General features: G+C 40.1%; 1 protein-coding gene across 1 annotated transcript in view; it reads right to left on the bottom strand.

Moving 5' to 3' along the window:
- DSG2 (desmoglein 2) overlaps window positions 1–17,253 on the bottom strand; it is a 41,365-nt gene that overhangs the window by 13,069 nt on the left and 11,043 nt on the right. The window contains exons 2-9 of the mRNA XM_077808688.1: window positions 14,502–14,603; window positions 10,590–10,625; window positions 9,047–9,181; window positions 5,083–5,235; window positions 4,754–4,898; window positions 2,497–2,660; window positions 1,046–1,180; window positions 709–894 (exon numbers count right to left, since the gene is read on the bottom strand). Of these exons, the coding sequence (XP_077664814.1) occupies window positions 709–894; window positions 1,046–1,180; window positions 2,497–2,660; window positions 4,754–4,898; window positions 5,083–5,235; window positions 9,047–9,181; window positions 10,590–10,625; window positions 14,502–14,603 (1,056 nt within the window). The remainder of the gene's footprint in view (window positions 1–708; window positions 895–1,045; window positions 1,181–2,496; window positions 2,661–4,753; window positions 4,899–5,082; window positions 5,236–9,046; window positions 9,182–10,589; window positions 10,626–14,501; window positions 14,604–17,253) is intronic.

A 17,253-nucleotide genomic window follows, 5' to 3' on the forward strand; every position in this document is an offset into this window, starting at 1 on the left:
TATCTTGTTATTTGTATGGATAAACTAAAAGTAATAGCTTCAGGTTGCTGACTTTGGAGAGAACACTATCTTCTGGCCTTGGGGATGGATTCTCGCTCCGTGCGTCACAATTGGAAAAAGGAAGTAGAATGCACCAGTTTCAGACTAGCTGTCATATATTCTAGCTTTTGCCCTCTAATCATTATCATATTTAGCACTCAAAGTGCTTTTCATCTGTAGGTCTTAAATCACTTTATAAAAACATAGTTAAGCATTGTTACCCACAAATTAAAGAAAGGGAAACCAACCACAGAGATATAAGACCTGATATTCTGAGAGTTGCTGAGCATCCTCAACTCGTGTGGACTTTTGGGGAAACTGAGGATGCTCAACAGCCATAAAATCAGGCTCTAAAATGATTTACCTGATGTCACACAGAGAATCAATGACAGAGTTAAGAATGGGACCCAGGTCTCCTAAACTGAAGGGAAACATGCTTTCCTTTGTTTTTATACTCTGTACATACAATTACTCAGTACATCAACATAAAATATAGAAATGGAGGAGTGTTCCACCAGTACATTATTTGCCATTCACATGCTGGTAGAATGTAAATCATTTTCGTTAAAATTAATATCCAGTGTAATTTATTCTAATATTTAAAAAATTCTCGTTATGATTTAAAAAAAGAAAGAAAGAAAAAAAAGACACTTTACAGTATACACTTACCTTCACAAGAGTCAAAACTCCTTCATTTGTTTGAGCATCTGTCTCTATATGGAAATAATCTCCTTCATTCCCAGAGGCAATTGTGAAGTTTGCCAGCCAATTATCAGAGAATTTTTCATCTTTGTCAAATACTTTCAGTCGCATAATTTCCACATTTGCTCTGTTTTCCTCGACACTGCCTTCATACTGCAATCATACAACATGGCTTTTAAAAAATGTTAAATCTACTCTAGTTCACTGTGGCAAAATGAGTCCTTTGTGTGCCATGTGATAGTAAATTACCTGTTACTATCAGACATAGGAACATACAGAAGCTGTTAAACAAACATATACTTACTGTCTGCCTTTCAAGAACAGGAATATTGTCATTGACATCCAAAATCTTGATTTTTACAGTACAGTTTGTAGCTAGCCCAATTTGTTCTCCATCTCTGTCTCTTGCTTCTACAGTCAAAGTGTAGCTACTTTGTTCCTGTGTCACATTCAAAAATAAGTGTTTAAATCTATACAGAAACCAATTACAAAATATTTTTTGCTCCAGTACATTATCTCTATTATTTCATTGATACGGAATGGCTGACTATGGCAGTATGTTTAATTAATATTAAATTTCATTCATCATAACCATCCTGATAACTGAATTGTTCCACCAGAGTCCTGAGCTCAGGAATGCACTTAGCATTTTCCCAAATAATTGAGTAAATGGAGGGTGGAAAGAATTTGAGAAAGATAAAAGAAACAAGAACAACCACCCCAGCACAAAGGGCTTTGGGAATTTTATGATTGTCCTTTAATTGGGATTAGGAAATGGTCACTCCATAACTGGAGGAAAGGGAAAGTTAATGAATATTATATATGATAAAATAATTATTGTTAAATTATTACACACAGATTACAGAAATTAGTAAAGGTTTAGACTAATAGTTTAGTTATTTCCCTTCAGTTTTTAGTGAACTTCATGATTATGGTACCCATGAAAATGTCAGACTGATAGTACTGGCTAGAGCTAGGCCTGCTATAAAGGTAGAATGTACAAAGGGGCTTAGGTGCCTACATCCCCTTTTTAGGTGCCACCGTAAGCCACAAAACTCCTGCTCAGCTGCTGCCTAATGCTATAGGCACCTTAAGTCTATTGGCATTTAAGTTTTTGGTGCAAAAGTTCCCTACGTGCCTACGTTTCCGCCTCTGGGCATGTACACTGCTGCCTCACTCTAGGCACCCAGGCGCCTGTTTCCCCACTATGCCCCAGAGTGATCCACAGATGAGGGAAAATACATATGTTCTTCCACCTAAATTGTATGAGGGGCCCAATCCAGTAAGCGTGCCGAAAGCCCACTTAACTCCACACAAAACAGATGGGGGAAGGAAAAGAGGAGGACCTCCTTTATAACCGTTAGCCCAGTGGTTAGGGTACTCATCCAGGATGTGGGAGGCCCTCCATTCAAGCCCCTTTCTGCCTGATGAGGTGAAGGGAATTGAACAGGGGACACTGGGCCAATACTCCCCTCCCCTGTGCAGTTGAGGACAACTGGGTAAGCAGAGCCTTAACTCTTAACCCCCCAAAATGCACCAGCCAGCACAGCTGAGCAGACACAAAGGGAGAAAGCTGATGTAGGAAAAGGGCTAGACCTTCAGTTCCAGGAGGGCCATGGAGATGGAGGTTGGGGGTCAGAAGATCTATGTATCCAATCCTCACCTAGTGGGCAGGATGAAGCAGCAATGAGGGAAGAGAGTTGAAAGAGTGTTGTTAAAACTCTGGGAAAGAGCCAATATAAGACAGTAGTTTACCTCTCTGTCAAGGTATAACATTGCTGTTACAACCTCACCGGTGGTTTTCTTAATACTGAATGCAGGTGGCAGAGAAGAATCTTGAAGAATCTTGAAAGCAATTTTGGAATTTAGATTATTCGGCTCATCTGCATCGGTTGCTTTTATCCTCATCACAAGTGTACCTGAGAATTAAAAAAATTATATATAGAGAGAGATTTATATTGCCCTTGTTCATGTATTGGCAAGTATCATTTATAGAATACAAAATGGAGAGTTTTCAGACCCATTTAACTGTTTTGTGTTGTACTTCTAATTACTGTTTTTATTAAGAGATGGAGAAATGTCTTCTTTTTATTTTTTAACACTTTATGTCATTAGATAGTATGTACAACCAAACAAATGCACATCATGGATATACATACTACAACCTCAGTATGACAAATGGCCTAATATGGGTGGTCTTTACCTAAAAGTTTTTAAAAAATGATAGAAACTTCATGGGTATAATTTAATACGAACAGAAAACAGACAAAAAAGTCCTTTTAAATTATCTGCCCTACCTCCCATGCCTGACTCTCTAAAACTGGTTGCTTGATGAAAACAGTCCTTTGACCATCATGTACGTTTGCCACTACCCTCTGTTGGCTACGGTCAGAACTACTCATTTATATATCATAGGATTTATAGTGCTAGCATATAATGGAAAGTCTCTTAGCTCAAGTGACAGGAGTCTGTCCTTTTGAAGAAGGCGGATCTTAGTTCAAACTGGGGTCTCTAGTTAGACACTTAAATCTATATTTAATTTTGCCTGAATCCTACCTGATTTTCAAAGCTGATCACTAAAGAGCTCCCATTTGAATTGAGGGAGCTCAGCACCTCACAAGAGCAGACCCTCAATAACCTCTTCCGTATGATCACCATCAGGCTGAAATGGATACAGTATAAAAGATTTATCAAGCTGTTTTCCCAAAACACTCCTTTCTTAACTACTGACAACAGACGTTTTCACCTCCCAGAGGCCTGATTTGAAACCACTGAAGTCAACAGACAGACTGTAATTGACTTCAATGGGCTTTGGATGAGGCCAGCATTTGGTAGGGGTGAAATATTCCTCTCTAAACCACAGTTAAACATGCAAGTGAATATGCTTTGCTTGATGAACTGAAATGGGAATGAGGGTATGTGATCCACTCCTGAAAGCTGAACCGGAATGGGGCTGCAATCCCACACACTCCTTATAGGGTTTTGTGGTCACTGGATACGGGTAATCTCAGACGCAGTGACCATTTACCTACTTGCCTAGCTGTATATGCTGGGCTAGGCAATGCTCATGAGGAGTCCAGCTGCAGCATCACAGGGGTGCGTGGAGTTCCCCTGCCTACTTGCTCTTCAGCCACCCTCCCAAATCGCCACTTGAATGTCCTGACGCCTTTCCACAGCCCACATTATCATGTGTCAGTTTGATTTACTATAGGATCAGCTACAAGCATTGTCTTTGGGGTGAGATCTGAGGTACAAATTGATCTGGAGTAAGTGACTGGTCTCTTAGGACTGGAAGCAACCTGAATCTTTTGTGATCTTTGGTGTACAGCAACGAACTATCACCAGTCTATCTTGCCACCCAGGCAAGCTGGATGGAAAGATAGACTGGAGTGTCTGTAACTCTATGGTAAGACTGTTACAGTGTTTCAGGAGCTCACATTTGTTATGGAGTTGTGAAATCTAATTTCAATCCAATCCGTTTGCGGTGTCTGCCCTGCTTTTTGACAGTCTGCTCTGAGGTTGGCACTCACAGTTGTGAACCACTCCAGACAGAATGACAGTGCTATCTGCTGATACAAAAGTGTCTGTGGTCACGGGAAAGGTTTTGTGCTACACTGCAGGCTTAATGAAGCAAGAGTCCCTATTGCTTTTCAGTATCTGTTGGACATGGACATGAAAGCCTTATGTAGTGTTAAGAGTGCTATGGGCTATATGAAGTGATAAGGAATGCAGGAGACTTTTCCTTTAAATTATTTCCATGCTTTTCAGGTTTTGAGTTGGTAGGGTGTGTCCCGATGCAACCTTAACTGTCACTAAAAAAGTTTGTGTCTGTTTACTTTCAAGAGTCTTTTTCCTGAGAGAATAAGTAAAATCAAATATACTGCTCTAGGTAGGAAGTGATGAAAAGCATACCATACAGGACTGTTATAAAAAAGTAACGACAGGAGAGGTTAAGTGACCACATAGCACCATTATTTAATATGTTAATACAATTAGAAAAATAGTATTTTACCTGATTCACTTAACTCTTCAACAGAGCCAATAAAAACTTCCTCTGAAAACACTGGGTAATTGTCATTTATATCCTTAACTTTAATTCTCAGGTCTATTGGCTCTTCCGCTTCTTTCCCATTCTGATCATGTGCATGACCTTTAAGCTGAAATAGACAAATAAATAACGGGAAAATAGGAATATCCATGTTGATAGAAATTGTTAATTATCACTTTGCATTGGAGAAAAAGTCAAGAGACATTAAAACAAAAAGATGGTAATTAATTTGAAAAGTTAAAGAGAGAGCACATATAGAAAAAAGAAAGTTATAGCCCACTAATTCAACTTACACTGAACATTGGAGTTTTTTCTCGGTCAACTCTTCTTGTTATGTTCAGTTCTCCAGTTTTTCCATTGATAACAAACAAACCATCGGTCACTCCTTGGCCAGAAATTGAGTAAGTAATTACCACTCCTGGATCGTCTGCATGATCAGAACTTATCTAACAGGAACACAACAGAGTTAATTGCACTCAGTAAATGGAAGTTCTTTAAAAAAACATATAGAAACATACTATGGACAACAAGCAAGATATATATTTGTATGTAGTAGTACATGCCCTTACTATGTAGAGGAAGCTACGCTGCATTCGCTTTAATTTTCAGGAAAAATGTTTAAAAAAGGACAAGAAAAGATGTTACTCATATTTTTACAATAACTAACTAACTACAAAATTAAGGGCTAGCTTTTGCCTGTCCCTTCTTTAGGTGCAAAGAGGTAGTGAAGGATGCAAGGAGCTCAAACCTCACATGTCTTGTGCAAAGACAGAGTGCAGATACTATTCCTTCCTACCATACCTGAGAAGCACAAACCACACCAAAGGGGGTGTGGAAGAGGAAAATCACGGCGTCCCCCACCACTCTGTAGTGATTCTCAGTACCAATTGGGTATGCCACAGTGAACGTACTGTACCATCATTAGGATTGTAGCAATTTTGTGCACTTTGCTGTGTATCTGGGAGCCTCCTGAGGGCATGTCTACCCTTACCTCTGGAGCGATCGATCCAGCAGGGGTCGATTTATCACATGTAGTGAAGACGCGATAAATCGACCGCCGAGCGCTCTTCCGTCTACTCTGGTACTCCACCGGAGCAAGACGCGCAGGCGGAGTCGATGGGGAAGCGTCAGCAGTCAAGACACCATGGTAAGCAGCTCTAAGTACGTTGACTTCAGCTATGCTATTTTCATAGCTGAAGCTGCGTAACTCAGACCGACTTAGCTCGCTCGCCCCCCCACTGTAGACCAGGCCTGAGACATAATTCCTCTCAGAGCTGCACCTACAATGCAAATTATACAATCTGGTCCTAAAACATTTGCTTTATGTCATTATAGGCAGGGCTGACAGCACCGTCTATTATTAAGATTGCCCAACACTTCCTATTATAAGATCCTCTTTTCAATTGCTATAGCTTTGCCAAAACTTAAACCATTTGGCTAAAATTCTTCATGCTGGGTGTTTTCATCAGGCTGAATTTTTTTTGAAAGTTTCCGCCAAAACAGTTCAGCCATTTCTGAGAACATGGTTGGGAAAAGTATTTTGCAATATTTAAAATGTTCTAAGGATGCATTTTTGAATAGATCTAGTGCCCTCATGGTATGGACCAGGGGCATAAAATTTGATATGAAGGGTTGTTTTTATGTCAAGAATATGCCTTTTGCAGTTCTTATGAAAATCTGTCTAAATTTGGCCAAGTGAAAAGCCTTTGAAAAACATCAGTTCATGCCTATGCTCAGTAGACACTTCTTAGAGTTTAGTAGCTGAATCTTCTGAAGATTCCAGACTTAATGTGCATGTTTCATCCTCTCATGGTTCCTATGTATGGTGGAGTATTACCATGTGCCATCACCACAGAATGACTGAGCATGTTCTGATAGCCCAGCGCTAAAAGAGCAAAGTCAGACTTCCCTTGTAATTTATACTCCGGGCTGGGATCATGCTGGGCACTGTAACAGAGAAGAGAGCCTGGCTTTCCTGTGCTTTCAATGACCATTCCCTGCTGGCACTGGCAAGGCAGGGAGCCTGGGTGTGGGGGGAGGAGGCAGGAAGATTGGGACTTCTTGGTCAAGAAGACTCAGAGCTGGTGAGGGGATGACTGGAAGCCAGTTGGTGGGCGTGGGAAAACACTAAGATCAGATGAAAAAACTGGGAAACAGGGGAAGATCTGGAACTGGCTGGGCAAGAAGACAGACTGGGAGGAGAGGTGGAGACTGGGACTCGGATGGGGAGCCTGGAGTGGGAGACAATAGTGACTGAGCAAAGGGCTTGGGATGCGAAACCTGATAAGTGGAGACTGGGATAAGGACATGGTTGGGGTGGGAAAGAGAAAAGTTTGACTAGACAGGACACCAGTGGGGAGGGAAGGAAACAAGAAGAAGGGTCTACATTTACCACAGCACACCTCCCTCCAGAGACCGAAATGGAATCCAAGATTGATGAATCTTACCAGTCCTCTGCTGTTAGCAGATATCTGTGAATGCCACTGTCAAATGTGCATTTCATTCCCTTGTTGTTCTGATCCACACACAGGATGAAAAACTATTATTGCTATCAGTTACTCCTTTAGCTCAAGTGCCTGAGAACTGTGCAAGTGGATCTAAAGATTCCAATCCTGCTGTTGCCATTATACCACATGATGGAATTTCTGTTTTGGATGTTTGCTTTTTTAAAAACCTAAGAAATTACATGCTAAGGCTGCAAAGTCAAGCACTCAGAAGTCAGAAAATGCTCCCCGAGTGTACGCATTATGACAGTATTTAATTACATTATCATATTTTTTCCATAGGACCACTGCCTCATTCAATGAATAAGACAGACCTGCTCTAAGGATGACTCAGGGTAGAGAAGTAGGCTGTAGAACTGCTTCCTCATTTGTTGTGGAAGTTGAAAAGTGCGTAGTGAATGAGGCAGGGAACTGCAGGAAAAGAATTGAGGATCTCATGGATAAGGCAGTTGGATGTTGCCCTGGAGAACTGGATTCTGCTCTTCCTTCTGCCACAGACTTCCTATGTGATGCTAAGCAAGTCACCTAAAACAAGTTTTTCACTCGTGGCCACTAACTGTGCATTCCTCATTTTCTGGAGTGCCCAACTTGACACTGTGAATTCTGATTTGCAGCAGTGCTGAGCACTGACAGCTGTAACTGAAGTCAGTATTATATAGCAATCAACTCCTATTAAGTACTTTGAAAAATTAGGTCTTACGCATCTTAAGTGGAGCACCCAAAACATGAATACTTTTGATTTTAATCTCTCTGTGCCTCTGCAGCCCATCTGTAAAATGGGGATATCACCCCTCCACACAAACACCTCACAGAGGGTTATGAAGATAGATTAATCAATCTGTTTGTGAAGCACTCAGATACTCCAGTGATGAGCACCATATAAAAGTCCAAAGGAAAATTAAAAATTCCTTCTTCAGATCAGAGTTTGAACAGTGTGCAGTAAATAAGACCTGAGGCCACATATTTAATAATGAGTAGGGACACACACACACACAGTTCATTAATAAAGCACCAACCTTCCTATGCACTGAATGAGGCTGGGTCATGTGCAAAAAATACTATTTGATCAGATAATTAAACACTGTATCATAATGCATACACAGAAGGCAGGAGGGGCAAATTAAGGTTGCACAAGCAACCTTACTTCTGGCATTTCCTAACTTGCAGTGATTGACTTTGTAATGTTAACATTCTTTTAACAGAGTTTTTTTTTACAGGTAATGTGAGTATAAACCTTGTGAACTAAGAAGAAAAAAAATTAGGTAAAAATTGAGGCCAACCAACATTAAACAGTGTCCACAGACACCATTTTTTTTTTAAAAGAAAAAAAACACTCTTAAAGAAACACTGTAAAATAAAGGAACTTGATACATATATTAAGTACTGCACAGATAAAGTTGTTCAGATGTTGTGTAGAACCTACAGCAACGGTTACATTTGTTTGATTTTTAGTTATTTATTACGTATTATTCATTGTTGAACAGATACATTGGTGAAGAAAACCCCAATTTTGTAAGGCATAAGAGTAACAGTTACTGTTGGCCTAATCCTGCAAAGCATTCATGCTCAAAATTCCATTTTGGGGATCATTGCCAAGGTAACATTTTCTTTAAATTGCTGGATTAAAGAATTGGAGGGTGGTTTTAACAGTGTGTGTGTGTTTAGAGTAGGCCCCAGCTATATTTTACATGCAACAATGTACTTTCAATAATGTTTCCCCATCTTACTGTGTTTCAGCTGTTCTCTGACTTACTTTAGCAATTGGATTAATCTTCAAATTGTCATCCTCTTCTGAAATCATAGCAGGTGGAACAACCCATTCCCGCTTTTCTCTGATTTTACTATTCTGATTAGACAGATTATCATTTTTGGCAGCTTGATTAAAAACCTAAGAAAAAAGCAGGTTTAAATTCCAACATTACATTTTAGCCATTAAACACTAACACTCTTCTCAATTGACCACTGCTGTGCCTAGAACTTCTGGATGCCATTTTTCACATGTAATTTTAATTAAACGAGCTGATTGTTTAAATTTACACTCTGATTTTACTGTAGATTTTTTTTCCTAATAAGTATGCTTTATTTTAATGGTAAGGGTCAGACTCTTCCCTGAAAACCCACGTAAGAAGGAAATGTGTCTGTTTCTTTTAAACACTCACTTAAAAAGGCCAGGTTTAAAATAAACAAACATAAATTATGTGACAACTGGGAATTAGTCAAATCTCTCAGAATGGGTGTGAATTAAAGTGGTAGCTATCAGATCAGAGGAGAAAGTTATCTATGCAGTCCATTTTAAAGAGCTGAGGCCTCTCACATTTCCTTGTTTGCCTTCCCCTCAAACCTCCCTCACCCCCATCAAATGACCTCCATCTTCTCTCTTTACTGCTCCTTCCACCCTGTCCATAGAGCCTCACATCCATCCTCCCACTGGCTCTTTGTCATCCACCCTTATGTTATAACCTTGTCAACCCCAGAGACTTGCGAACTACTTGCTTCCACTACCTTATCCTCTTTCCCATGGAAACCCACCTGTTCTCTCCAACTGCCTGGCTTACTCAGTGCAGCGGCTCTCAGTATCCAGATTCAGATTTGGGATGGGATTCATGACAGAGTCTTAGGTGCCTAAAATGGCAGCTAGATGCCTAAATCCAACATACAGGCACCACTGGCATTCACAAAACCACTGCTTAGCTGCTGCCTATTCCTGGAGGTGCTTAAACTCCTTAGGTACCTACGTTTCCTCCATTAAAGTCCCAGAGGTTCCTAAATTTTGGTTGCTGAGCATGAAGACAGCTCCCTAACTCGACACTGCTGAGAAGTTTGGTTCCTTACTCGTGCCTAAGCCCCACTGGGACTCTCAGACTAGGTGTTCCTCCACTGTCTTGCTTTCAGGGCCTGGTGCAGTAGGAATGCTCTGTGCATACCTAAAACTGCATAAAAGATGGTGGTGGTGCAGTGCCTAAGTCCCCCTTGTGACTCTTACCTTGATACCAGCCAGAAACTAACAGTCACTACCATTAACTCAGAGAATCTCAAAGTTGATTCATCACAATCATAATATTCTAGGGAACTTTTCTCCCAATGGAAAATAGCATTAATGTTGATGGGTTTAGGACTAGGCCTATTCAATTATATTTCTGCAGTAAGCAGTAGATATGACTTTTGTGTTGTGTCTACATCAAAGCAACTCAAGCTATTTACCAGTTATAAGTAAAGTGGTCTTTTCTTGTTTACTGTTTGCTCAGAAAACCTTTTCTGCACATGGACATTGTAGTTATTTCTCAACCATTGCCTACCTCTAGGTGAAGTCCATTTCCAAAGTTCAAACAGATCTGTCAAATAAATGATATAGTTAATATTATTCATTCTGCATCTGTTTAGTAGCATTAAGGTACAGTTTATACAACCACACCCAAAACAAACTTCAAAATATAAAAAACAAGTAACAGTCTGATATTGCAAGGCAGGGTGGATTTGATCTAAATCACTAGTCAGGAAGACTCAATTTAATCATATATTTTTACATAAAAGTGCATTCTTTTTGGTTGTTATAACCTTAATACATATTCTTCAGAACTCAGAGATAGATGTAGACTTCATTTTTAGAAGGTACACACTACAAATTTTTTAAGTGATTTATTTTGAAAACTTTTCAGATTAGTTTTACAGCTATATCAGAAAATGGTAAATGAAATAACCAAACAATCATTCAAAGGTAATTGAAGCAGATATTTATGAAGTCATTGGGTGAACTACTTCCAATTCAACAGGTTAATCATTACTATTTGGAGGATTTTCTTGCCATGATGTATGAGGAGGAGAACATCATCAGACAGACATTTAAATAGTTTTATTTAACAAACAAACAAACAAACACACACACACACACACACACACGTTATGTTTTCTGGCTTTTTTCTTCAACAGCAAACATATAATATTTTAACAAAACAAGCATATGAATTTTTGAATTTAGTTAAACATTCAAGGTTTTTTTAAATCAGGTTTGTTTTTATTAAAATTGTTTTTAACTAAAATAGTTAAATGAATTTAAAAAATAACAAAACAAAAATTAAATCGACTGTGTCAGCCAAATCAACATGAAAAACTTAAAATATTGGCTTCTGCAGCTAACTCAGTCGTCTTCACCTTCATTTTCCTGTTTGTTCATAATCTGCAAAAGGAAAAACAAGTTTTTCTGCTTTTTCAGGTCCCAAACCATTTCTTGATTTGGAATGAATTAGTCCAAAGGAAGAAAATAGTCTTTCTACAATGACTGAAGAAGCTACTGCTGTTAAAAGTGAGATTATCACTTCAACAGTCTCTGAATCCAAGTGCTTAAGTGACTTCCACCAGTTCACAGGTGTGACTTTCTTTAAAACATCATCAGCAAACATATATTTCTTGAATGGTTCACCCTTAGCTCTGAAGTTTATTAGAGTTGACATTATGGAGGGATGATTGCTGGATGTCCATGTCATAACCAACTCCTCTTCTTCAGCAGTTAAGGTTTGACCCTGGTACCAAGTACTGAGAATATCTGCAAGAAAATGAGCTGCAGATAGGGCTTGTCCCATTTGTTTTTTTAATGCTTGTAATTTAACTCTGTCATTGCAGATTTCTCTTTTTAAGATCTCACCCAGTTCCTTCCAAATTTCAACAGCATAAGCAATAAAACAGCTATTTCCCTGCATTTTGTTCAAGGCTACAGAAATAGGCTTCAGGGTACTCAGCATGTGTTCAACACTTCTCTTCAGCCCAACGTTGAGAACTTTGGTTGTGAAAGTGTCATCTATTTTTTCATGATTTTGTTCACAAACTGCCATCAGATTAGGCCAGTTCTTGATATAGTGCTCAAAACATTCCACTACTGAGTTCCATCGCATGTCTTGTGGGAGAGTTAGCTTGGTTCCTCCCACTTTTTTAAGAGCAGCTGATGCAAAGTGGTTGTTATGGAAGTATTTTGCAATTTCAACAACATTAGCCTTTATTTCTGGAACACTGAAGTCTTTGGCTAGGAGGTGTATCAAATGAACACTGCAACTGTAGGTTATTAGCTTTGGACTCTCTTCTAAATAATTTCTTCTCATCTTGGATACATTTGGAGCATTGTCTGTGACCAAGCTGCATACTACACATTTGAATTTTTTTCCATAGTTTGTTATAGTTTTTACTGCAACTTCTTGTAAGTATTCTGCTGTGTGAGCATTTCCTGATGTATCAATTGTTTCTGTAAGGAAGACATTCCCTTCTTCTGTCGTCACACAAGCACATAAAACAGGATCATTGTGGACATTGCTCCACCCATCAAGACTCAGGTTAATAATTTCACTCTCTAGACATTTTGCACACTGCTCAATTTCTCTTTCATACACTTTATCCAGCAATTTGGCCTATGACATCTGCTCTCTTGGGTGGACTGTATCCTGGTCTTAATGACTGAACCATGTTAATGAAGTGTGGGTTCTCCATCATATGGAAAGGAAAATTTGTTGCATAAACAAACCGGGCAATTTTTTCATCAATTGCCTCTTTTTGTAATCTGCTGGTTCTTATCACAAACTTATCTATGGTTGTTTCTAGATAATGGAGATCTTTTCTTTTTGCTACAGGTGATATGCTGTGGCTATGTGACATACATGATGTGACTGAAACACTATCATTGGCATATAACTCTGAAACTATAGAAAATGATGCTGATCTTGAAGGTTTATAGTCTTCAGAATCCTGTTTGTTGAGGATGGATTCTCCTAAACAAAATAAGTCAATGCAGTTATTTAATTATTATTACCATACTGCTCATTTAGTATTACTCATTGTAATCACTGACACTCAGTACTACTTTAAAGGTGAAATTGTAAAAGGAAGATCTGCCTATTTCAGCTATTTATTTTTTATCACAACTGCATCTAAAATGATAGTACCATAGAGTAACAACTACATTTTTTACTCAAACATGAGAATTCAAGAATAGTCCAGAAGGAAGACAGGCAGTCCTTAAGAAAGAGGTATGAAATAAAAAAGTTTACCAACCTGAAGATCCTGCATGTTCAGACATGTTCCTTTCATCTTCAGCGCAGCTTCCTCCTGAGACGGAACGCTTCTCACGATGTTGTTTCATTTGGGCAAGCAGGCCTTGCATTTCTTTGTTGCACTGTTTGCATTTTGCACGCATGCCTGTCTTACCCACAGGTAGAGGAACTTCATTAAAATATTCCCAAACTGGGTCTCTTTTACGGACTGCTGCCATTATAGCTTTTCCCTTCTAGTGAGAGAATGGTATGGTAGATCACAGATCAGTGAAGGCTACACTCAGAAAGACCTCAAGACTTCTGGAATATGCTGCTCAAACACTTTCACTTTTGTTTCTACTGCCTGTTCCTCTCTTCTCACATTTATCTCCAGACTTCTCCTTGTCCAGATCTATTCCACCCCCAACAATCTTCTATTCATTGAACTTTTTGAAACTTTTCATTTTTAGAGAGAGGTAAGGGATTTACTCTGTGTACACAAATTTGCATAGAGATAATAGGGTTGAGGTCTATTATTTCTCACCTCTATACATTATTTATTTATTTAAAAACATTTTTGCTGTTAACTAGCATGTTATCTCTGGAGACAAAAACCCACAGTTTGAGAACTGCAAAACTAAGCATCTGTGATGGTATCTTCTAGACGGAGTACTGAGTCCCGCTGGGTAGATAGAAAGATTAACCTAACTAATCTATACAGAAGCCCCCAGAGCCCCATAAGATTGGGTCCCTAATCCATAAACTATTGGAACTCATTTACAAAACTTTTCTTAAACATTACATGAATATATTGTCTCATACTATAGAATTAGAATTTATAATTCCTACTCCATGATGAGATATCTTTGAGCTATAGTGTATCTTAATTAAAACTATCTTTAGATAAGTTTTTTCCTCAAAAAGCATTTTATCAAAAAAATCACTTTTTATCCACCCTCATTGCAAGTCATTTAGGTGCTTTTGAAAATTTTACCCACAGTCTATAAGGTATACAAATATTTTATAATTAGAAAATTAAATAAGGTTAGGATCTTTGCAAACCTTTATTTTAAGAAAGCAAGGAAGCAAGCAAGAATTCTCTTTTTCTTATGCATAAGTGATCACCTCTTGGTTCAACAATAAGTCAATGGGAGCCTTCTATTGACTCAGACGGGTATAGGATCAGGCCAATAATGCTGAAACCAGCAGTATTAGGGTGAAACTTTGTCTCTCCTGGAGTACCTCTGCTCTGTTAGGCCTCAGATCATGTAGGAGCATCAAAAAGGTTTCAGGTAATGTCTTAAAGCAAGGATATATCAAAATAACGCCATTTATATTTATAAAGTGAAAGAGGTAATTCTGTGCCTAGAAACCTTTACAGTAATAGCCTTCAGCTCCATGTCCTATACTCTAAAATGTATTAGATATCTTTTCCAAACACACATGTCTACAGTGTGTGCACAGTTCAGTGGAACTGCACCTGTATTCCCCCTCTGTGATCCCTTAAGCGCACCACTGTAGACTCCCAGCGCCTCTCTTGGGCTAAGGCCTTAGGAGAAGCTTAGCTCCCCTAGAACAAACCATGATATTTCCAGGGCCTCAGACAGATCAGTCGAGATTCACAACATTGGTGAGGCTGCTCACCTGGTATATTTGTTATACCTCACCTGGAGCTGGACTCCATCTTGGGATGTCAATATTTTAAAGAATCCTTATTGAGGTTACAGGGACAAACCATCCCGATGTGTAGAAAGAATATTAAATATGGCAGGCGACCAGCTTGGCTTAACAGTGAAATCCTTGCTGATCTTAAACACAAAAAAGAAGCTTACAAGAAGTGGAAGACTGGACAAATGACTAGGGAAGAGTATAAAAATATTGCTCAGGCATTCAGGAGTGAAATCAGGAAGGCCAAAACACACGTGGAGTTGCAGCTAGCAAGAGATGTTAAGAACAAGAAGGATTTCTTCAGGTATGTTAGCAACAAGACAAGAGTCAAGGAAAGTGTGGGCCCCTTGCTGAATGAGGGAGGCAACCTAGTGACAGAGGATGTGGAAAAAGCTAATGTACTCAATGCTTTTTTTGCCTCTGTCTTCACAAACAAGGTCAGCTCCCAGACTACTGCACTGGGCAGCACAGCATGGGGAGGAGGTGACCAGCCCTCTGTGGCGAAAGAAGTGGTTCGGGACTATTTAGAAAAGCTGGACGAGCACAAGTCCATGGATCTGGATGCTTTGCATCTGAGAGTGCTAAAGGAGATGGCGGATATGATTGCAGAGCCATTGGCCATTATCTTTGAAAACTCATGGTGATTGGGAGAGGTCCCGGACGACTGGAAAAAAGCTAATGTAGTGCCCATCTTTAAAAAAGGGAAGGAGGAGGCTCCACGGAACTACAAGCCAGTCAGCCTGACCTCAGTCCCTGGAAAAATCATGGAGCAGGTCCTCAAGAAATCAAGTTTGAAGCACTTGGAGAGGAAAGTGATCAGGAACAGTCAGCATGGATTCACCAAGGGCAAGTCATGCCTGACTAATCTAATTGACTTCTATGAAGAGAAAACTCTGTGGATGACGGGAAAGCAGTGAACATGTTATTCCTTGACTTTAGCAAGGCTTTTGACACGGTCTCCCACAGTATTCTTGCCAGCAAGTTAAAGAAGTATGGGCTGGATGAATGGACTATAAGGTGGACAGAAAGCTGGCTAGATAGTCGGGCTCAATCGCTCCATGTCTAGTTGGCAGCTGGTATCAAGCGGAGTGTCCCAAGGATCAGTCCTGGGGGCGGTTTTGTTCAATATTTTCATTAATGATCTGGAGGGTGGCGTGGATTGCACCCTCAGCAAGTTTGCAGATGACACTAAACTGGGAGGAGAGGTAGATATGCTGGAGGATAAGGATAGGATACAGAGGGACCTAGACAAATTAGACGATTGGGCCAAAAGAAATCTGATGAGGTTAAACAAGGACAAGTGCAGAGTCCTGCACTTAGGACGGAAGAACCCCATGCACTGCTACAGACTAGGGACCGAACGGCTAGGCAGCAGTTCTGCAGAAAAGGACCTAGGGGTTATAGTGGATGAGAAGCTGCATATGAGTCAACAGTGTGCCCTTGTTGCCAAGAAGGCCAATGGCATTTTGGGATGTATAAGTAGGGGCACTGCCAGCAGATCGAGGGACATGATTGTTCCCCTCTATTCTGCATTGGTGAGGCCTCATCTGGTGTACTGTGTCCAGTTTTGGGCCCCATACTACGAGGAGAACGTGGAAAAATTGGAAAGCATCCAGCGGAGGGCAACAAAAATGATTAGGGGACTGGAACACATGACTTATGAGGAGAGGCTGAGGGAACTGGGATTGTTTAGTCTGAGGAAGAGAAGAATGAGGGGGGATTTGATAGTTGCTTTTAACTACCTGAAAGGGGGTTCCAAAGAGGATGGATCTAGACTGTTCTCAGTGGTAGCAGATGACAGAACAAGGAGTAATGGTCTCAAGTTGCAGTGGGAAAGGTTTAGGTTGGATATTAGGAAAAACTTTTTCACTAGGAGGGTGGTGAAGAACTGGAATGCGTTACCCAGGGAGGTGGTGGAATCTCCTTCCTTAGAAGTTTTTAAGGTCAGGTTTGACAAAGCCTTGGCTGGGATGATTTAGTTGGGGATTGGTCCTGCTTTGAGCAGGGGGTTGGACTAGATGAACTCCTGAGGTCCCTTCCAACCTTGATATTCTATGATTCCCCGGGGAGGGGAGACCCAGTGTGTGGGGGCAGAACTCCAAAGGCACTGGAGCCCAGGAGGGATATGGGAGCCATGAGGCAGGCGAGCCACCAACCAGCAGAGGGTGCTCTGGAGGCTGGAGAGCTAATTCCCAAGACGACCAGCAGGAGGCGCCACAGTGGTGAGTCTTCATTTCACTACAAGGTGCAACAATATTAGATATTTAGAAATTAAAAGGAG

This window comes from Eretmochelys imbricata, chromosome 2, assembly GCF_965152235.1.
Source record: "Eretmochelys imbricata isolate rEreImb1 chromosome 2, rEreImb1.hap1, whole genome shotgun sequence".
NCBI lineage: Eukaryota > Metazoa > Chordata > Testudines > Cheloniidae > Eretmochelys > Eretmochelys imbricata.